This window comes from Panicum virgatum, chromosome 3K (genome assembly GCF_016808335.1).
Source record: "Panicum virgatum strain AP13 chromosome 3K, P.virgatum_v5, whole genome shotgun sequence".
NCBI lineage: Eukaryota > Viridiplantae > Streptophyta > Magnoliopsida > Poales > Poaceae > Panicum > Panicum virgatum.
Window position 1 is genome coordinate 3,226,411 of NC_053138.1, and position 22,332 is coordinate 3,248,742.

The 22,332-nt window shown below is 44.0% G+C and overlaps 1 protein-coding gene and 2 long non-coding RNA genes across 13 annotated transcripts; 2 read left to right on the plus strand and 1 right to left on the minus strand.

Moving 5' to 3' along the window:
* The first annotated feature begins 1,805 nt into the window (after window positions 1–1,805).
* On the plus strand, window positions 1,806–14,598 carry LOC120696824. 5 transcript variants are annotated; one of them, XR_005684298.1, is made up of 4 exons: window positions 1,806–2,814; window positions 3,387–3,847; window positions 3,942–3,990; window positions 14,275–14,598. It is a non-coding gene; the product is annotated as an uncharacterized LOC120696824 (long non-coding RNA). The 5 variants fall into 5 exon arrangements; XR_005684296.1 differs by lacking the exon at window positions 14,275–14,598 and adding an exon at window positions 4,532–5,381; XR_005684297.1 differs by lacking the exon at window positions 14,275–14,598 and adding an exon at window positions 4,092–4,397.
* On the minus strand, window positions 6,624–14,004 carry LOC120696822 (filament-like plant protein 1). Of its 7 annotated transcripts, none has more exons than XM_039979833.1 (5): window positions 13,800–14,004; window positions 11,764–11,984; window positions 9,987–10,272; window positions 7,385–9,765; window positions 6,624–7,272 (listed from the first exon to the last, which is right to left on the minus strand). In XM_039979833.1, exons 2-5 carry the CDS (start codon window positions 11,878–11,880, stop codon window positions 6,922–6,924), a joined length of 3,135 nt encoding a protein of 1,044 aa, XP_039835767.1. In that variant the 5' UTR covers window positions 11,881–11,984; window positions 13,800–14,004; the 3' UTR covers window positions 6,624–6,921. The 7 variants fall into 7 exon arrangements, with proteins under 7 accessions (XP_039835767.1, XP_039835770.1, XP_039835769.1 ...); XM_039979836.1 differs by having other exon boundaries at window positions 13,804–13,987; XM_039979835.1 differs by lacking the exon at window positions 13,800–14,004 and adding an exon at window positions 13,577–13,698.
* Window positions 14,599–20,410: 5,812 nt separating the features above from the next.
* On the plus strand, window positions 20,411–22,022 carry LOC120700594. The gene is made up of 3 exons (XR_005685934.1): window positions 20,411–20,544; window positions 21,263–21,405; window positions 21,852–22,022. It is a non-coding gene; the product is annotated as an uncharacterized LOC120700594 (long non-coding RNA).
* Window positions 22,023–22,332: the final 310 nt, after the last annotated feature.

The following is a 22,332-nucleotide window of genomic DNA, read 5'->3' on the forward strand; positions in this document are numbered from 1 at the left end:
ATTCTTGTGGTGATGAGCTTCTTTCTCCTGTATGTGATCTGGTTGTGCTATTGACCATTGATTGCAAGCAGATCCAAGGCTTTTTTTTTGACAGGCAGATCTAAGGCTTTATAGCTCAAGAGTGGTGGTTGATCTTCCATAATGTGTGCCCTAACCAACCTATGTTGTATGATCGAGTGGCACTGTATGTGCTACATCAGGGGCCATTTGCATATTATTGTGTAAAACCCAATGATGGGTATGGTTACATATTCTTGCTGCGACTGTTTGTTAGTACGCTGGATATGCAAAAAGGACACTATCAATATCATTGTAGTTAATAGTAACTGCCTTTCTAGGTGAAGCCACAATAGAAATTACTAGTTTCCAAAATCGAATTACCTGCAGTTGTATACCATGCCTGTCTGGCTGTCTAGGAAAATGAAAAGATAGACACGATGCTCAAGAAAATGAAACTTCAAATTAGTAGAAAAATATTAAAAGTTCCAAATAAACAATATATTCATGAAAATCAAACTCTGTTTTTCAACTAAAGAGTTGAGTTGCCATACAATGCAAAAATAGGTCAAATTTAAGATGAGTTTAAGGTTTGACTTTGAAACATAGTATAATGGTGCGCAAACTCTGTTTTTTAATTTTCAACTAAAGAAGTAGCCATACCACAAGAGACTAGTTTTATGGCTGACTTTAAAATGTGGTAGAATTGAAACAGCGCACGATCTCCCCAAAATAAGTAAAATGCACTGACTTTGTGATAAGGAGACGACATCGTCAATAATTAGGCCAAAAAAAAAATGATCATTCAATGCACACATCATTTCTCGAGCAGACTCCTAAGAATTCTGTTAATGTAGTAGTTCCACTAGCGAGTTGTGTGTAGTATTACAGTATCACTATAGGCTATTCTCAAAGGGAGGTTTCATTTTTGTGTTTCTAAAAATTCCACATAAGCATTGCCCTTCCGCGTTTCTTGTCCTGTATATAGATATGTGGGTGCATGATATCCTGAGTTGAGCAAAGTTTGTGAGAGTATGTATGTATCACCATTGTTTATTTGTAACAATTTGCTCAGTTGGTTTGCCATTGTTTTTAGAGATGGTCATGGTCACAGTAAATGGCATTTGAGGACGTGCCAGCTGGACAGGAGTTGCATTGTCGCTGTGAAACCTTGATCAATTACGAAGAAATGAAAGGAGCAAGTCTCTGCAGCTTTGAGAGTGTGGAATTGATACTAGTACTCACTCACAGCTTGGCAATGCAAATTCGGGAGGTTTCAGTCAGTGCAGTGCAGTAATCGTGTAGCAGTAGGAAAGAAGGAGACGTTTTCGTCACCCCGCAAGCTGCCAACGCTGCTGCGTTCACCTGCAGCTGCAGGCATTCCTCGCGTTCATGTCCGCCATTATATTGCCGGAGCTGGCCTTTGCATACCCCACCGGTCGTGCGGAGAAAGCGGTCAAATATCGCTGTGGCTTGAATCTTCTTGAGCGAGGGGATTGGTGGGTGAAGCTATCTGCACTTGCGGCGGGGGCGGTGCCAGCGGGGCGGGGGGTTATATGATCATTTCTTCTATCTATCCCCTAAAGGACCGATTCAAATTAAGCTACGGCCACATAGAAAACATTCTCTGCTGAGTAGGAAAATTTTTGTGCACCCAAACAAACACACACAGAAATCCACCTCCATCGAAATCAATGATCCACAACTCTTCCATGATGGGCTCATACCCATCCAACGGCCTGTGTTCTTTGGATCATCCCGCACATCGACCTCCACCCCCGCCCTCCCCACTCCGCGCCTCGCGTACGCACCTCGCGACGCGAGTTCGATCCCCATCGGCGCCGATTTTGCCACACAATGAAAAAAGAAACGAAGGGGTAGACCCGCAGCCCTCCCCGCATCGCTCCCTCCCACCGCTGCCTCCCTGCGTCGCTCCCTCCCCACGCACCCTCCCACCGCCGCCTCCCCATACCCTCCCTACCGGCACGCTCGACGACGGGCATGGCGGCGTCGTGCTCGGCTCCCGCACGACGGGCCGCCTCCGACATCCCAGGCGGAGCGCTCGCCTGCCGCCGGAGAACACCCACGCCTGCGTCCGGTGCCGGACAACGCCCGCGGACGCCGCCCCCAGCACTCGCCGGACGGATCTCGGGGCGGCCAGTCTGGAGCAGCGAGCCGACGCCGGATCTCGGGGCTGCCGATCTCGGAAGCCGTCGCTGGGCACTTGGTAGAGAGGGAGAGGGGGAGGGGGAGGCCGCCGGGCGCTGCACGGGCGGTTCGCCGATGGATCTGGGAGTGGCCGGCGTGGGGGCAGCGACTCACCGCCGGATCTCAGACCGTCAGGTATTGAGCGCCACCGCCGAGGTCTTGGCCGAGAGGGGAAGGGGGCGGAGGAGGCCGCCGGACGCTGCTGGGCAGGGCCGAAAGCTGAGTGGCCGCTGCTAGGTGAAGTTGGGCGGCCGCTGCTAGGCGAGGCCGTGCGGGAGCGACGCTAGGTCGTGGCGGGTGGGATGCGAAGCCCTCGAGTCCAGCTGGATTTGGAGGCTGTGGCCCTTTCTGCGCTCGCAGCGACGCCACCTTTGTCGAGGGGCTCGAGGCCATGACCACATCGCGCGACACCAGGGATGCACGGGCCGCCGATGTTGTGCCGGTGCCAGCGGTTCGGCCGACGCCGCCGCGGCAGATCCCGCTAGCGACAATGAGGAGGCGACGACCACCAACAAGGCAACAACTCTGCTTCTACGGTTCTACCTGGCACCCCGTCGCTAGACTAGCAACACCGAATTAAGCATCCCTGCCGACTGAGCAACACCGAATGTGAGGCTCATTCCCTCCCAGATCTTTACAATTTCAATTGATTTCCATGTTTTTATGATTGTATCTGTGCAGTCACAAATAAACGAAGGTAGCAAAGAAATAGAAATTGATCATGTTTTGTACACATGTCTAAATATTACACTTCTCTGCACGAATAAATGTTCATGTCATAATGTACAGATGTGGTCCATTATTTTTTTATATATTCTTAATGGATTCCACATATGGTTCAAATTGAATTGTATAAGCCATGAGAAAAATAACATCATTTGTCTCAGTTTGAAATTTCTGAGTTGTCTGAAATGCAGATTATAGTACCAAGGTTCTAAAAAACGCTAGACGCTAGGCGAACGCTTGCCTATGGTTTAGAGTTTTTTGTGATTAAACGTAGATTGAACATGATTAAACGTGTGTTGTGATTAAACGACACTGTGATTAAACGCAACGCTTGGCCACCGTTCAGCGTTTAATCAAGATTAAACGACGTTTAAAAACGTTTTTTAGAACACTGTATAGTACCATGCCACTTTATTCCAATGGCAAGTTAATGATAAGTTTTCCTGCACTCGCAGGGTTGTATCTTCTATTGGCAGATTGGATGAGGATAGATTGATCCTGTTGTGATTGTGTGCTCTACAAAAAAAGGTGGAAGATGTTGTATATGAATTTGTTTTTTGCCTTTTCTTTGTTAAGAAAGAGAGTGCATTATCCAAATAGAGTAGCAGAATTTCCTAAAAAATGAGCAGAAAAGGATACAACGCCACATGCTAATTGCTATTGTTACCTATTGCTTCCGTATTGTGAAGTCCAAAATGCATCTTGTTTGAGCTACATCCCCAATTTGGTTCTGGAGTCACAATAACATATGTTTGTTTTTGAGCTAGTACTGTTCAATGCAGGCCTCAAGGAAGTACTACTGCACCAAAATAAGGTTGCTTGCATGAGTGACAACATTATTTGTACTTCTAATTAAATTTTCCTTCATCAGCAAGCGGCTGCTAGATGTGAATGTTCATGGTTGCTCAGAATTCAAGTGAGCTCTCATATCTTTCCTCTTCAAATTTTGATGCAACAAGTTAAAACGTGTAGAAAACTTGCGATTTAATACTCAAATTGCTTATTTGCAGGATGTTGCATATATTAAATGACTGCTCTCAGACCTGCATTAAAGCTTTTGTAAGTCCTTGGCTCATTTTTTAAGAGATATCCATATAATTAGTTTATATGTTGGTGCAATTTGATGGTTAAGCTAAAAGCTTCATACTTTTTATGAACAGTACATATGCATCGAGGCTAGATGATTATCTACTCCGTTCCGTATGTATATGCCATTTACACTAGAAATTAGGAGTTCATACAAACATATTGATAGACACCTGCTGCATGGCATATATGATGAAACCTTGTGGATTAAACCTTGTCAATTGATAGACACCTGCTGCTATAGGTAGAGAAGAAAGAGAAAAGAAAATAAAGGGTTTTGCTGCTAAATGCTTAGATTTTGTTTAAAAAGAAGGTGCATGGTACATTTATGTACTTTTAATTTGCATGGATCAAGATTTTGAGTTCTTTTGGGTTTTGCAGTCGTGGGGTTTTACTTTTGTTGATCTCACCTAGATTTGAGGTTAGTTTTTAGCATAGCCTGAATGTGGACATTTTAGGATTTTCGATTTTGATATGACTTGTTTAGTTTGATGTTCTTTATTTATCTACTTAGGGGTAGGAGGTGACTGCGGAGGAAGGCGGCGGCGGGGCAGAAGGTGAAGGGCGGCGGCGGCCGGACAGGAGGTCAAGGGCGGAAGGCGGCGGATGAGATAGAGGCGGAGGAAGGCGGCGGAGGAAGGCTGGCATCTGCGAGTGGATCGATTCCACTTCTATATGCGGTAGATAGACATCCCGGGGGCGCTTTCGCAAAATTCCGGATTGCTGTCCGGCCGTCCGCCGCGACTCGCCGGAGCTCCGCCTCCCGCCGCGCGTCCCATGAAGCCCCAAGGGTCGGGCGGTGTTGGGGCTGACCGAACACCCCGATGCCGCCCGTTCCCGCTGCCCCCTCCACGAGCTCGTCCTCCGCCTCCACCAATGCGGCGGCGGCGGCGGCGGCCTCGCCCTCGTCTCCGGTACCCTCCCCGCCTCACTCCCGCTCGCCGGCACGCTGCTCCGCGACGTCCCCTCGGCTCCGCCACCACCTGACCACCCGCTCTGCCTTCCTCTTCAACTCCCTCCGCCGCCGAAACTCTGCGGTTGTACAACCGCATGGTGCGTTGCCGCAGTGGAAGCGACCGGACAAGGGCCTCGAGCTCCGCGCTGCTGCTCTCCGGCGTGCGGCCGTCTACGCGGGCAACATAATCGTCTCGTTCTACGCGGCGTGCGGCCGACGCGCGCAGGATGTTCGACGAGATGCCCGCGCGGGATGTGCATGTGGCCGCGGGTTTGGCGTCAGTCATTCACTAGCTAGGAAATAAATGATCAACCAACCAGATCAACTTTATTCATATCATGGATCATCCTCGATCGGGAGCTTGGTTTGCTAATTAAAAGATGATGAGTTCGCCACCAACTCCAGTCCAGTTTGGTGAACTACCGACTAGAGTGTTGTTGAGTGCAGCTCCTGGAGTACTATCTCAGGGATCCAGGAGCTGAAGCCGGGCTTCTTGGACATGGCGTCGAGCTCAGCCTCGGTCAGCCAGGCGGCCAAGCCCTGGAACAAGGTCTTGTAAGTGTGGACGATGCGTGGCTCACCGGAGTCGGTCAGATTGCTAGGGAGGAAAGACTGGTACCAACTCCGGCGAGCGTCGTCGTCCATCGCGGCGGCGTCCGGAGTTGCTTGCTTATATACAACGCCTTACGGCGTGCCTACCGAAATCCAAAACATCATTAATAATGCTAGCTAGCTGCTCTGGCAACTGCCATCCATCCATCCATCCATCCATCACACAATTGATGGGATTCCAGCTCACCGGGGTGGATTCTGACTTGTTGAAGCAAAATCACAGGTAACTTTCTCCTCCTCAGATGCCACTCATTCTCCATCCAACGTTTGATGCAGATTTTAGCTTCCTTCAATGCAAAACAATAAATCCAGCTCCAGTTCTCGGCCCAAATATGGCCCAGCTTGATAGACAACTTAGGATGAAAACAAAACTTATTATCGAAGTTATAGAGTTCAATGAGCTTGATTCAAAACTTTGTAGCTGACAAATGTTTCGTTCAAGATCATGTACTAGGATAAATATTCGTTACCATTTCTAAAGTCTAATTCTAAAAATGGAAATTTGAATTTTTAAACAACCTCGGATAAAGATGAACTTTAAACCAAAGTTGTAGTGCCGAAGGAGATCTAAAATTTCGTGGTTGGCGACTTTTTAATTTGAGATCATTTAGAGTGTCAAACACACAATAGAATAGAAGATTTAGAAAAGTGAAATAAAAAGAATAACATATCTCGGAAAGACAAGAAGTAATGCGTAGTTGAGATGATAAAAAAATCTTGGCAAGAGGTCTTAGGTTCAAACTGAATATGCTTAAAAAATGAAACTTGTGTCCAATGATGGGCAGTTGGATGTAGATGCCTCCTAAAATGTGAAAATATCTTTTGCACTTTAAAATTTAAAGGTTGAAATTAATTTTTGCTGGTGGACGTTTAAGATGACCGCCCAACGGTCGTACACACGTCAGTACAAATATTGACTTGTGCTACGCCCCACACTCTGAGTTTCTCGAGGTGAACGGAATATCGATGCTACGCCCACCACAGTATATATTCATCGCAGCTCACTGTTGCAAAGAAAATTAAGTTCAACAGCAATACATGCAAAAACCAGATGAACATTGAATTTCTACTTTCCTCTGCACTTTCCTGCAACAGGGATCACACACAGATACCAGCAGGTTTACATGCATTTTGCGGCAAACAACCACAATCACTGTTCACGGATACAGTAAGACCTCATCAAGCAGGCTATAAAAACTGAGCATGCTGGAATGGATGGAATTCAGCACACAAATCTAACAATCAGTTTCTGTGAATGTACATCGACCTACCTACATCTACACATGACCGCATCCATGAACTCTGTTAGTATAGGGCATCTGGGCAGTCTTTTTCGGTCACCTCCTACTTGCTCTTTTGCTTCTGTAACTGCTAAGAGTTGACAGCCCTCCCGCGAACACTGACATCTCTGAGGGCGGGGACGAGGGCTGGATCGACGGGAGCGGAGAAAAGCAGCTTGTGTTGCAGTTCGGAAGCTCAAAGTTGTATAAGTCATCTGCAAACATCGCGAATTCAGCATCGCCATTTCTGAAGTCCAGTGGCAATGGCATGTCCCTGCTGGATTCAAACCTTTCAGGCTCCAGCACCACACTGTCGAGCTCTGTCAGTGATTTCAGTTGACGCTCTAGAGAAGAAATCGTTTTCTGGCACTCCGCGAGCTTCCCAGCTGCGTTGGCAAGCTCCTTCTCCTACAACAATGACAACAATTCAACTTGGATTCAGTGATGTTACTACTCTTATTTATCATCTGATCTAGTTCCGGTGTCAGAAAAGGGAAAATAAGTATCAAGAGAAATTTACCTTTTTAACCTTCAGATCTCCATTCGAGTTTGCAAGCCGCCAGAGCTTCGCGTCCCGACTATCTCTTGACAGCTGAGCCTCCAGTTTTTGACATTTCTGTTCATATTCTTCTGACAGCAATCTCTCCTGCTCGATCTCCCTATGGAGCAAGCTCACCTTGTTTGTCAGTTTTATGAGTTCCCTGTCTGCTGTTTTAAGTTTTTGCTCCTTAGCCATCCTCTCTGATTGTAAAGCCTCTGCCTTGGTAGTGAATTCTTCAGCTGATGACATCTGCTCCTCGAGTTTTGCTTCCAATAACTCCACCTTCTGGTTGAGATTTCTGGCATCCTGAAGTGCAGATTCTGCCTCTGACTCCAACACCTTCTTTACAGCCTCTAGAGCTTCTAGCTGCATCTGGAGCTCTGCAGAAAATGCCTTCTCCTTTTCCACATCGTGCTCAAGTGCAGCCACCATATCACGCAGGTTTGCAGCTTCCGAGTTCACTAACTGGAGTTGTTCCTCCAATGATTCTTTAGCAGACTCCACAGAACGAGTTCTCTCTGCTTGAATCTTCATCTCTAACTGCTCTGAGAGTTCCTCATAAAGTGCCTTCTCTTTTTCTAACTCACTCTGTTGAGCTTTTATGACATCTTGCAGTTTCTGTATTTCAGCATTTGCTGAACACAGCTTTGACTCCAAGGATTCTTTAACAGCCTCAGCAGTTCTTACTGCTTCAGTTTTCACCTCTATTTGTGCTGCAAGCTCTTCATGCAATGCCTTCTTTTTTTCTACCTCATTCTCAAGCCCTTTGACAACATCTCGCAGATTCCCTGCCTCAGCATTTGCTGAACATAACTGCCCCTCCAATGATTGTTTAACTGCATCAACAGTTGCTTCCATCTTCACCTGTAACTGTGCTGTTAGTTCTTCATGCAATGCCTTCTCCTTTTTGACCTCATTCTCTAGTGCTTTGACAATGTCATGCAGTTTCCCCATTTCAGTGTTTGCTGAACATAGCTGTGCTTCCAGTTCTTCCTTAGCATTCAACGCAGCCTCCTCCTTTTCTTTATGCTGCACAGAAAGAGCCCTCTCGGTGTGAATTCTCTCTTCTAATGATGCCATAGTAAGGTGAAGCTCTGTGGCTTGTGCTGACATCAGTTCTAACTGCGACTCTAACTCTTTCTGCCCTGCATTCTTTTCCAACGAAGTTACAGCCATAAGTAGCTCCTCAACTTCTACAGACTTGGACTCCAACTGCAACTCCAAAGCCTTCTTCTCAGAGTCCAGACGCTCCACATCTTCCAAAGCTGCAAGTTTGGAGTTATTTGCCAAGTCCAACTGCATTTGCATTTCGACCAGCCTGTTCTTTGCCGCCACTAGTGCATCACAGGAAATGTCAAGCTGATTTCTAACCTCCATAAGTGCCATCTCAAGCTCCCTTTTCTCACTTTCAATGGCATCAAACTTTTCTTGCAAATCTGTGACCTGGTTTTGCAATTCTTCAGTTTCAACTTTCAAGGAGAAGCTTCTTGCCACAGCCTTGTCAGAATCTGTTTCCATTTCAAAGTTAGAGCTTGTGCGGTCTGATTCAGGCAATGCAGCTAACCTTTCCATCTCAAGGAAATCATCCATTATGTCAATCTCAACAGGATTGTTCACAATATTTCTTGAACCATCCTTGCCATTCTTAAACTGATCAAGCTCTGCAATCAAAGTCGATGCCCATGAGTCAGAATTTCGCAGATCATTATCTACAGCCACCATATGCTCCCCATGGTCGGACTGGCTGTCAGTCAGTGATTCCATGCAAGCATTGTTTTGTGTAGGCCTAGAATCATTGATCAGTGTTATTTTCCGAGTTAGATGCTGTAATCTGCGGCACTCTGCCTCAACCCTTGCAATCTTTTTAACACTTTCCAAGTGCTGTTTACTTGCTGTCTCCGCTGCTTGGTTGCTCAGGTCTCTTTCCAACATTAGTATCTTCAGATCCTTGGACTGTACGAGAAGCTTGGCCTTGAGATCCATATTCTCTTTCTCAATTGCCTGAAGCTTGGCCTTAAGGTCCAAGTTCTCTTTCTCAATTACCTGAAGCTTTTCTTGTAGGTCATGCTGTAATAGCATGGACGATGATGCTTCTAATCTGGTCAATTGCAGCCGCTTTTTTAGCTCTGCAATATGGTTTTGGAGCTCAGAGTTTTCAGACTGCGGCACCTGAGACTTCTTGGAAACTATTTCACGGATCTTGTCCTCTTGTTCTTCCCTGGCCAGCCGCAGTTGCCTGACACATTCCCTGAGGGCCTCATCTAGGTGGCTGACTTGATCCTGGAGAGAAGCATTCTTCTGACAAGAAGCTTCAAGTAGCCCCTTCAGAGCAGTAACTTCAGCTTCAGCTTGTTCCCAACCTACAGAAGAGGTTTTCAAAACAAGATAAGAGAACGGCTACATAGAAGGATGAAAACAAACTTCACACACATGCAAACTTAATATTGCCATTCAGTACTAGAAAAGTGAAAAATGAATGAAACGAATCAAATTGTTCTCACAGTGACTTTACAGGTGAAAGTCTAAAAGAAAATAATTTATTCACCCACTTACAGTGAATTCACTAAGGAGCAAAAGTTACCTGCAACAGCCTCTTCTGTGACTTTAGCATGCTGCTTCACCAAGTCCTCTTTTGCTCTAATTGTCAGAAGTGCAGCAGAGAGTTTCTCGTTTAAACTCCTCATGGTCTCCTTGATCTCTTCATCTCTGACATTGGAGGATACATGTGGTCCTACTGATTGACCATGCTCTGGACTGGAATCATTTAAATTCATCCCTGCTGCTAGCTTGCCGTTCAAGGACCTTGCAGTTCCAGTTTCTTGGCTGCAATCATATTTATTTCTTGAAGAGGCTTCAGGAGATTGACCCTGACATGGCAAATGGGACTCAGAATCTCCTGGATTTACGTTGGTAAAAATGATATAGACATACTTTTTTCATTGAAAGAGCAAATAATTCAATGCAGTATTCAAACGGAAAAAGTCTATAACACCCCCTCACCTATATTGGGTGGACTACATAACCCCCCAAACTATGAAACGGTCTATATCACCCCCTGAACTTTTCAAAACCGGTCAAATTACCCCCTAAAGTAGTTTTGAAAAATCATAGTAAATCACAGAAAAATCATAAAATGGAAAATTCAATTGTGTTAGACTCCAAATGAGTAGATCTACACAATGAACATATAATATGATATGCTTTAGTACATTTTTTTACAGCTATGAAGAAAACATAGATCTAAAGCTACAGCCAAAAAAATATACTAAAGCATATCATATTATATGTTCATTGTGTAGATCTGCTCATTTGAAGTCTAACACAATTGGATTTTCCATTTTATGATTTTTCTGTGATTTACTATGATTTTTCAAAACTACTTTAGGGGGTAATTTGACCGGTTTTGAAAAGTTCAGGTGGTGATATAGACCGTTTCATAGTTTGGGGGGTTATGTAGTCCACCCACTATAGGTGAGGGGGTGATATAGACTTTTTCCTATTCAAACTGTGTATAGAGCTAGCACTAGAAGTTATGTATGTCTAGACCATGTTAAAAAGTCGTTAGTTACATACTCTCCATTTGAGTTGTAAAATCATTCACCTTTCTTCGGATAAAACACAAAGATGTAGATTGTTAACAAAAAGGTACATTTAGTGTGATTACTTTTAAGTAACTTAATAACCTTGGAAGATAGAATTCTATTCAGCGCATTTAACTTTGCAGATGTAAAATCTATTTATTTAAGAATACATTTTTATCTTTTTTTGCCAGTGCTAGCAGGCTAAATCATGTGGTAAAAAACAGATGTTACTAATTCCATCCATTCAAAAGAACAACTGACACTCTCATTGGAAGCTAAAGAGAGATAGTAGCCCAAAAAATTAAGACTGAGCAAAGCCAGTATGGATCCTTAAATGTGTCTGTTGCTTACTATGTTGGGGGGAAATGTACAAGAAAAAAAATGATCTGAGAAGAATGCGCCAATAGCTTCTCACTTGAAGCCTGAGTAGCAAATATGAATTTCTTATAGTTAGAAAACAAATGGGACTTGACTAAACAGTGTATGAATCAACCAAACAACATAGTGAAAAGCTAGCACTAGTAGAACTCAAGTTTGGATTTTGCTTGTAAAAATACATGATTCCTGAGTAAGATTCGAAATCTACAAGAGCCAAGTATTAGGAAACTTCTTCCTAAGGAAATTTCAGTGCCCTCACAACCGAAAAGAGCACTACAGCGTAAATTATGGCAAATTCAGAATACATCGATCATAAAGTAAATCATAATAGCTGCAACCAAACTACCATGATGAAATGAAAAGATGCACAGGATACAAAATTATGGCATGGTTCTGAACCTGATCGTCAGAGCACTGCTCGGAATGTGATGACACAGACATAGAGCTGTCGCTACCCCCGGGACTCTTATCCGACGACTTGCGCCTCCAGAGCCAACCAGCACGATCCATAACCATGAACCACTCAGGAGATAAAAAGTGATTCTTCTGCTTTCTGCCTCTTTTGAAGGGCTACCACCATGTGCAGGTTTCAGATATCAACATTGGCACTGGAGAGACAGCTGCGCACCACAAGAAGAGATGCTGATCACTAGTCTGAATGAAACGGCATGCAGCATAAATTGTTACTTGAGAATGATAACAACAAATTGTGAAAGATGCAGTTCCAACAACACCAACAAAAACAATTAGTGAAAGCTGGAGAGACTATTATAACTACTGTTAGCATGATAGTCCAAACTCCAAAGGTAGAGAGCAGCTGATCTTTCTCTATCAGACTAATTTCCCATTAAAAAACTAACACATTGATCGACCATTAGCATCCAAATTCCTCTTTCCTGATAGAATCAGGACAAACGGATACTAATATAAGTGCTCCACACATCTGTTGGAAAAGAAAATGACATCTCGCCTAGGATGATTCAACTCCGCAAGAAAAGGGGAAAATTGGTCCCCGTCAACATGTGCAGCAAACTACCGGTTCCTTTCTTTAGCGCAAGTTGGCAACACTTTCACACACGCTATGGTTATCGTCAACACTAAATCCGACCGCGGTGGATAGAATCTCAGGAAAAACAGGCGACACCTAAAACCAAAATGCTGAAGGGCATAACTCTCAAGAGCACAAGTTCTTTTTTTTTATCACCGACAAATCCAACCAGGTCCTCTTTAGGGTTCCAGCAACCGAGAACGACAGAGAGATGAACGCAATGTGCAAGCATTGCTGTGGAGAAGTGCTAGGAAGACTAATTCTTTCAGCACAAAATTCACTCGAGTACGCCCTTGTCGCATCAGAGGAATAGTACCAAAAAAGAGTTGCGAAAAATAGTCGCAGAGAGTGTGCAAGTACAAATCTTTATCTTCCCAGTTGAAAGGCGCGACTAAATAAAAATAAATAAATAAATTATAGCCACCGACTAGTCCCTGTTCCCCAAGAGAAGAGGAACGCAGCCAGGGAATCAAAACCCGTCGGCGGGGAAAATAAGAGGCGCGCGATGCGCGAAGTCAAAAAAAAAAAGTGTCCTTGAAGCAAGGCAATCTGATTCATCCTAGCAAATTCACCTAAACTCCTGACGAGAAGGTCCGATGAGAAGAGGGAGGAATCCGGAAGCAATCCCCTCAGAACCCCACCTCCAAGTCCGGAAATCCAGGTCTAACTCAATCCGAGAAATCTGAGCGGAGAGACCCACGAGGAGGAGCAAGGAAGAGGAGAAAAAATATACACATGCTCCATGGCGGAGTAGTACCAGCAAGGAGTCAATGACGAAGTGGGGAACAGGCGATGAATGTGAGCATTGATACCTGGAATTAAACCGGTGCACGGAGACTGCCGCGCATCACAAGAACACACAAGGACACTCGCTCTCCGTGAGAGAACTGAAGAAGCCAGCCCAGCAAGCAATGGCCGCTTCTCTCCTTCTCTCTCTCTCCCCCCCCCCCCCCCCCCCCCCCCCCCCCCCCCTCTAACTCTCCTCGCTTTAGCTCGGCGGCAGTAGGACAACGCGGCGCAGGTGGGAGGGATCGGAAAAGCGGCGCCCCCCCGGCCAGCCAGCTCAGTCGACCGGGAGAGGCGAACAAGCAAAGCGGACAAGGCCCGCAAGAACACGAGCTGAAAAGGCGAAAGGGGATACTGCTAACTAGCCGCGGGCGCCACCTGCGGCCTGCGGCTCTCTCGCCATGTGAGGTGGGGAGGCCGCAAGTACTACTCGGATCTCCTCCTCCTCGAATGCTCTCGGGCCTCAAGGCGAATGGTGATGCCCAGAGTGCGTGCGATGCGTCGGAGGGGGCGATAAATGCGAGGATCCAAGGCCGCCCTTTTCACCCCTCCTCCGAAATGCAAAAGAAAAGGTAAATGGAGTAATAGTAGTCGTACGTACATACTGCATGCTAGTACAGTGGGAATACTGGGCGGCGCCATTGGCGTCTTTGTTCCTCCTGCTCCTCCCTCTGATCAGCGCTCTTGTTCTTTCTTCCCGCGCGGGGGGGCTCAAATCGACAGGCAAGCCCGCAGGCCACCTGTTCTGGTTTCCTTCCCCTTTCGGTCCCCTACCTGGCTGGACACCCCTCTCCCTCTCTCCCTAGCTCACAGCGGCCACAACTGCATTGAGTTGAGTATTATACATACAGTGGTGGGCTGGTAGCTCAAGTAGGATTAGCATAGTGCATTGTTGGGTGAAAGCAAATACTAGTGCTCCTAATCCTACTAACCACCGATGCATTAGCCGTTAAAGATTCCAGCCTCTGGCGCTTGATTGCGAGATTGCAGCGACGGATTAGGAGACACGGGATTCTTTTTATTATCCAATCTTTTTTTAAGAGTAATTTTGATTTTTTTTCTTACTAATCTTTCAGGAGAGACGTAAAGCTTGTTTTGTTTGGGAGGAGACGAAAGCTTTGGGGTTTTTTTTTCAGTGGAGCGGAGGGACTTTGAGTGCAGGTCGGGGCTTTGGCTGTTTTCGTGCCCCTGACGACGGTTCCTGTCCGCTTGTCTGTCAAGCGGGCCCCAGCGAACTTTTTCCGCCGCCTCCTCGGCGCATGTGCCGGGTGGGGCCCAGCCCGGAGGATGAGGGGGCGGTTGCGCAGTCGGTACGGGCGCCCGTCGCCGTCCGTGGGCATCCGTCGGTCTTGCAGCAGGGTTAACCAGAGTGGGAACCGGTCCGGCCCGATTTCGAATTGGGCTGGTACCAAACCGGTCCAAATTTAAATTTGAATTTAAAAAATGAAAAAATTTCAAAAAATTCTAAAAAATACTTCAAGGTGTGACGAATTTAATGGTGTCAAATTTTCTCAAAAATTCGTCCATTTAGTATAGTTTGCGGGCATATAAAGTTAAATCAAAAAAGAAAAAGAAAAAAATGGGCCGGCCCATTAAGGCCCACCGCATATGGCGACGGGTAAACTGGTCAAATCGGCCGGTAAACCGGTCAAACCATGAAACCACTTTTAAACCGTCGGATTTTTTGGTTAAAACATCGGTAACCGGTCAGATCGGTCCGGTAAACCGGTCGGAACCGCTTACACATGTGCTTTCGAATTTGGATTTGAATTCAACCGGTTTTCGATCAAACCGGTCCGGTAAATCGCTACCGGAAATCGGCGGTTTGACCGGACCGGTCGGTTTTGTAAACCCTGCTCCCAGCGACCCAAGCAACGCAACGGGACGGAACGCCTGCCTCCAAGCTGCGACAGCACCGTTCTGCCTCTCTAGCCGTTGGCTCCAATAAGAGAAAGAGAGAGAAAAAAAGCACCATACAACTACAAAATAAAGATAAAATAAAACATCTCCCTATCACCCATAAAACTGTTATGTCTGCACTTGATCTCTTAATTGGAAACCCCTTTTACAAATTACACATGCCAAAAAAGAAACTATTTTTGGCAATAGAATCTTTTCCTTTTTGCACATTTTCTGGCATTTTCAACGTACTGGTCAAATTGTAAAAGGATGGGATGTTAGTACTGGGTACTTTTTGTACTCCCTGTGTTGTTTAATTCTCTTGTTTGTTATTAAATCAATAATTATATGTCTTTTTTTTGCGAAGCACTATATGTCTTGTTGTAATAAACACTATGCATTTAAAAATAAAGGCAACGCCGAACAACACATAGCGACTTGGTCGAGTTTCACGTATCATGAGTTCATGACTAGCTAGTAGCAGCATATACTATGATGAAGACCCACCCAAATTATATTACTAAAGGTACATACTACTTAATTACTTCATCGCTTTTAGTCATTCAGTAAAACTAAACTCGGAAGTAGTTGTAAATTAAAAGCGCCACACATTTCGTCATATGTACTAGCCTCTTGCAGCTAGTTTGGTGTGATCTCTTGCAGCTAAAGAGGCATGGGGCATGGCCCCGTGCTGCAGCGTGCATGCATGGTAAGGTTAGCACACTCGATTCCACGCCCGTTCAGTAGCTCAAAAGGCATCAACATTATTGGACGTGCCAATGCAATATAATCCGTGTCCAAAATCTATCGTTGCCTGCCGACAGTACAGGCCCGCGCCTGTCGCCTGTCAGAGGCGCGCGGCTGCAGAGAAGGCAGGGCCGGCCGGGAATCCTCGACGGGACGGGACTGAACTGGACGGGGGGTACCAATGCAAACGCAAACCACACGTCTCTCGTCGTGCTGACATTTTTCCTTTTTTTCCCCAAAAAAGAAGCATGACCTGACGTTTTTCTTCTGCGCTGCATCTGCATGCGAGTCACCCATCCATTCACAGGCGTCGGCACAGGTCGGGTCTCGCAAGACACGTGTCTGCATGCATAGATCCCGTACTTTAAGGTTTTATATATCCAATAACCGGAATTCGAACTTCTTTCAAGAAAAAAAAACGTTGCGACTCGTAGGTGCAAAACAGAGAAAGATGGTGCATGCTTTCAGGCTACACAAGTTGTTGGTAGTGGCATCGCAAGCGAAAAGATTAAGAGAAGATCCCTCGCCAAAAAGGAAAGAGAGATTAAGACAAGATAGTGGCAGCAGCAGCTAGCACTCTAGCAGCTTGGCGTGCGCAAGATTCCCATCTCAGAGGAAACAAATGAAGGCTGTGTTTAGTTCCCAAAAACTTCCCCCCAAACTCCAAACTTTCCATCACATCTCCATCACATCAAAACATTAAATATAGCAAATGACTCATGCATGGAGTACTAAATGTAGTTAAATAAAAAAACTAATTACATAGTTTTGATGTACGTTGTGAGACGAATCTTTTGAGCCTAGTTAGGTCATGTTAGGACAATATTTGCCACAAACAAACGAAACGTGCTACAGTGCGCTACAGTGACTGATGTGACTTTTCGCATCCACTTTTTACACTCTTTTTACACATCTAAACACACCCGAAGAAGAGATGAGCATGCAAGCAAGTCTCCCGCGAGGAAGTTAAAAGCAGGGGCATGTGGAGAGCTGGCCCACCTGTCAGAGGTCGGCCGCACTAAGGTACGGTCGACCGGCCGTCTGTCGTCGGAGATGGTCGGTCCGCTGCACGCGCAATCATCCACTACAAGAAATGTGGTGATCCATGACGAATTTTTCATGACATTTTAATAAAGCGTCACAATCGCAGACAATCCTTGACGATTTTCTAGTTTTTGTCATGGATTTGAAGGAATGGATCCTAGGCCCAAAACTTAGTGACGTTTTACTGATTTCGTCACAATCCGGCCCATAAAACAATGACATTTCAGTATATATGTCACAGAAATCGTCATAGTTACTTTTGACATATATTTATGAACTATGTAAAAAAATTTTTATATACTAGTAAAAATAAAAAAATGAAAGACGGTAAGAATCGAACTTGCAACCACTAAGACAAGATGATTGAGCAATTACCATTGAGCTACTTATTATTTTACAAACGTCTAACTCACCATATTTATACAATGCGTTAATAAGAAAAAACAGCAGCTTATTCTTCAAAAAGAATAATAAAACAGCAGCTTCGGAGCTGCGTGGAGGGATTCGAAACCAAGATCTTGCATTAGATACACTATTTTTTCCCACCACTACACTACTCACTGGTTTGTGGGGTGCATTTTTTATACTCTATTTGTGGCGTTGCATTTTTCTTCAAAAATAATAATAAAACAGCAGCTTCGGAGCTGCTTGGAGGGGATCGAAACCAAGATCTAGCATTAGATACACTATTTTTTCCCACTACTACACTACTCACTGGTTTGTGGCGTTGCATTTTTTATACTATGTTTGTGGCGTTGCATTTTTCTATACTCTGCATTGCAGAGCTAAAATGGTAAAAAGTTGAAATAATGGTGCAGAGAATGATTCGAACAAGCCACCTTGGGCTCGCTCAACAGACTAGCCAGCTATCACCGCGCTACATCCTCTTTTATGATTTTATTTTTCTTTATATGTATACAAGCTTGAACAAAAAAGGAAGGCAACCTGGGTCTCACTGAGCCAAGGGATTGCCCCTTGCTGCGTGATGCTGTGCGAGTGTGCGCTGATTTCGGCCCATGTAATGCACGAAGCAGTTTTGAACATTTTCTTTTATTTACTAAAATACTGAAAATTGTATATTTTGACTGAAATTTTGTCATTACAAGAAATCATTTAATCTGTGATGGATTTTGATGAAATCTATCATGATTAATAAGTTTATAATTATTGTCATAGTACAAGGGGATAAAACAAAAATAGAAAAAGAAAAAGGAAAAAAAGGCATAAACTTGGGAAGGAATGAACAACAAAATGGCGAATCGTCCTGTGCCGAGCTCTGCATGCATGCGGCAAACCCAAGAGCTGTGAGCAAAAACGTGCTGCCTTCTTGGGCCACGTGCTCTTCCTACAGCTAGGCTGGGACGTGCTGGTGATCCTGGCAGGTGCTGTGTGCGTCGGCCAGGTTGCTCATGGGCCGAGCCAAGCAACCTGCTTGCCCCGCTGGTGGGCTGCCGGCCTGCTCTGCAGATATAGCTTCTTTTGTTCCAACTAATTACAAAATAGATAGTCATTTTTTGTATAATAATTCATATTTTCTAATACTAAGGTAAACACAAGGTCATGTCTTATGGATCATTCATCCCACACTATATTTGGGGTGCATACAGAGTTCGAAAACATTATGAGGTATTCAAATCTTAAAGTTTGAGTTGAGTTATAAGAAATAATGAGAGATATGTATCCATTTGTGAACAATGTATGGTCTCACTTTATTAAAATTATTTTATTTATTATGGCAATCTTATGGACCAAAAATATATTGCCCTGTCAGTTTGTAGATTTTTCTGACAAATTTAGAGATTATTACAATTATTCTATAGTGATTTTGAGATAGAAGTTTGAATTGTCACTCGAAGACAATTGAATTTGTCATCTATCTCTAGTACATGGACTAGAATGGAAAATGTGGGCCTAAATATATTTTTTTTCAATTTTATGAATCTTATCATATATGTGCGTAGTTCAACATAGAGTAACAATCGATAAGCATGCAAAAATTCATTTAAATGATAGAAAATACCAAATATATTGAAAAATTATTGAAACTTATACATGACAACATAGATGTTGTCTATTATATATAAAAAAGTATTGGGTGTATATAAGATAATTATTTTATAAGTTACTTTACAAGGGTGTCTTAATTAGTTATTTAAAAATTAGAAAAATGATTTTTTTTGCACAAGAAGTGGCTATGTAAATCAATAAATGTTAATAGAAGGATATATGTAAGGTTGTATCCAAATTTGAGGTGTATACGAGTTCAAAAACATTATAAGGTATTCAAATCTCAAAGTTCCACCTGAGTTATATGAAACTATGCGAGAGATGTGTAATTTTGTGAACAATGTATGGTTCAACTTTATTAAAGCCATTCAAATTTTATATGACATTCTTATGGACCAAAAATATATTATCATGTCAATTTGTAGAATTTTCTGACAAAATTTAGATATTATTGTAATTATTATGTGCGAATTTGGAAGTAGAAGTTTGAATTGCCCCTAGAAGACAATTGAGTTTTTCATATATTTTTAGTATATGAGCTAAAATAGAACATATGATCTGAAATATAATTTTATGCATTTTTTGAGTCTTATTTGAGCTAGACATAGTTCAATTTGGAGTTATTTTTTATAAGCACATAGAAATTCATTTAAACTATAAAAAATAACAAACCGCTTCTGTAACTGTTGAGATTCAGATACAACAACTTAGATGTAGTATATAACATTTTAAAATATATTAGAGTATACAAGATATATTGATTTGCAATTTACTTCACAAGGTGCTTTAAAATAAGAAAATAAAATAAAAAATATTAAACTGTGAAGTCTAAATCGGCCCATCTTAGCCCAAATTAAGTAGTATCTCGTGGCAGACCATTGGATCGAACGGACGGCTTAGATAAACTTACACATCAATAAATATCCGGTCGCCACACTCTTCAGCCGAAACCCTAACCCTAACCCGCCTCGCCCCCCCCCCCCCTCTCGCCTTCCCCGACCGGAGGCAATGCGTGGTGGCGCGCCCCCTCTCTCCTCTACCCAATCCCGCAGCGATTCCTCGCCGTGCTCCTCCTCATGTGCCCCTCGCACCCTCCGCCACCGGCCCTTCGCGCCCTCCTCCGCCTCCCAGCCCCGCCGCTGCCGCTTCTCTCCGGATCCGTGCGTCGCGCTCGGCGCCTCCCTCTGCTCCCGCGTCCCTTGTCGATCCGCTCGTCATAGCCGCCCCTCATTGGCCAAGGATGCGGGTGCGGCCGCATCCTCGTCGGGCTCCCTCCCCACGAGTGGCGCGTTGGGGCTGGGGAGACCTGTGTGTTGTGGGAGGCATGCGGTGTACGGGCGGCGCGTGGCCCCTCTCTGATGGGCCATGTCAGGTCCATGTCCTTTGATGACGACGGCGGGTGGAGCGGGTGTGGCACAAAGCAGATCCACGACGATGGCAGCACTGGTGCGGCATGAAGCAGATCCACGACGACGGCAGCACTGGTGTGGCAGGAAGCAGACCCACGACGACGGCAGCAAGTTATTGTTTTGTTTCAAGAATTGATTTGCTTTCTTTTTTTTTAAGATTCGGTGGTATTTGTCGATGCACTGGTCTTCCTTGACCTCTGCGGTTGAGCTCGAGTTCAGGCCCTCCCTAGCTTATGGCAGGTTGGTCCTTCTTTCTTGCTGCGTCCAGCTACCTTTCTTCTATTCTGAACTCATTGAACTTCATTAGAACATTCTAAATACAACTACACTACAAGCTAACCATTTGCTAGTGCTGCTGCCTTTCTAGTCCCTAACTCAGTTATGTTATTGTGAGCCGTCAGAGAAGTTTCTGACTTGAATACTGGCATTTGGTGTATTGCAGATGCGCAGCAACAACTCAGTCTCTGACTTTAGTTCAGCAATTCGACTGCAATTTCTTTGAAATGTCTGTCTCTTCTAGCGATAATGATTAATCAATTAATCAGTGTCATTTTCAAGTAATCAATTCTAGCATTTCTATTTTTATGTGCTGCATCCAATCTGAATGACAGGACTTGAGAGGGGCAGTGGAGTACAAGTCCCTACAGTTCGTTGCGATAGTCATGTGTTTATTTTAATTCATGGTAATTTAAATCACAAACTGAACCACCTTTTTAAATGAGTTATGTATCCTGAAAGTTTCAGTTGGAAGTTTTGTGGCATGGAAATTACAATAATTACTTTCTTTTAAAGTTGATGATATTTTTTCGTTTAAATCTCATACATACCTTTGCAACTAGCACTTTGGATGAAACTAGTTAGCAAAGCTGGCTACATAGAACTTTGTCTATTTAACTGTAATGTTTTTCCTTGCGTGACTTTTTAGAGACTAACTGTGATCACTTGGTTATTATTTTAGGAGCAGCTCGGCTTAGTGACGCAGCATCAGTAGCTTATGCCCAGGTGTCTCACCAAGTTTGGGCCATAAATGAACCCATTTGCTGCTGGGATTTACGCGTTTGGCATCAAAGTCCCAGCTGTTGAAAAAATTGAATATAGATGGTAAGTAGCCATGATTATGTGTCTCACCAAGGAGGTTCCATAAAGGAACCCATTCTGCTTTTCATATTAATTTTCCATTAGTAGCGTAAGGGAAAATCAAGAGGTACTTACTAGCAAATATACTATATGGAAGTAATGAGAGCGTTTGTTTCAGAAGTACCCAATGTACAGATATACTGAGCTAGTAAATATTCTAAGAACCTGATAATTTATCGTTTTGGCATTCACTTGTGCTAGTTTAAGTTAATTTACATGTAAATTCAGAGCTAGTATTCACATGTTTTAATCATAGGTCACAACCAGTTAATTGCTATACATTGCTTCATCAAATTGGTTTCCTGATTCTACACTTGTTCCATATACACCTGTGTACATGTTTCTTACTATCATTCTGTTTGCTTTGATTTTTCGATGAATGCACACTTACTCGCTGTCATTTATTTTAGATCATGATGACCTGCTTGTTGACAACATCTACATGGCTAATGGAGGTGATGCCATTCCTCGGCCTGATCCGCACAACCAAATGTCAATATTTAGTATTGTTTTTACTGCATATCTATTTTGTTTAATTGAACCTGCTGTACAGTCAATGCTTTAGCAAATGATTTACCACAGCATGTAAATTTTGTGGTGCTTCTCAATGTAAATATGAGATATTGTATTTGATTTGATGCTGTGGGAAATGGTCTTACAATTTTGGTATGTATTCTGGGCAGTAAAGACTATTCTAATAAAAGGGTTGAAAATCAGGTCTAATTTTGTGGCCCACTCTGAATTGGGCCCATCCACTTGTGGGCTGTGCTGCTGATGTCACTTGCTACGTCACGTGCGATTGCCACATCACTTTCCACATCATTGCCATGTCAGCAGCTATGTCATCATTGCTATCCACATCACTGTCAAGTCAACATCCACGTCATCCTT

Bases quoted from the DNA above. Each gene is read 5' to 3' on its own strand.
- LOC120696822 (XM_039979833.1), bottom strand. From the start codon at position 11,880: ATGGTTATGGATCGTGCTGGTTGGCTCTGGAGGCGCAAGTCGTCGGAT. The intron at 9,766-9,986 runs GTAACTTTTGCT...CCTCTTCTGTAG, and splicing joins CACAGAAGAGGCTGTTGCAG to GTTGGGAACAAGCTGAAGCT. The intron at 7,273-7,384 runs GTAAATTTCTCT...TCATTGTTGTAG, and splicing joins GAGATCTGAAGGTTAAAAAG to GAGAAGGAGCTTGCCAACGC.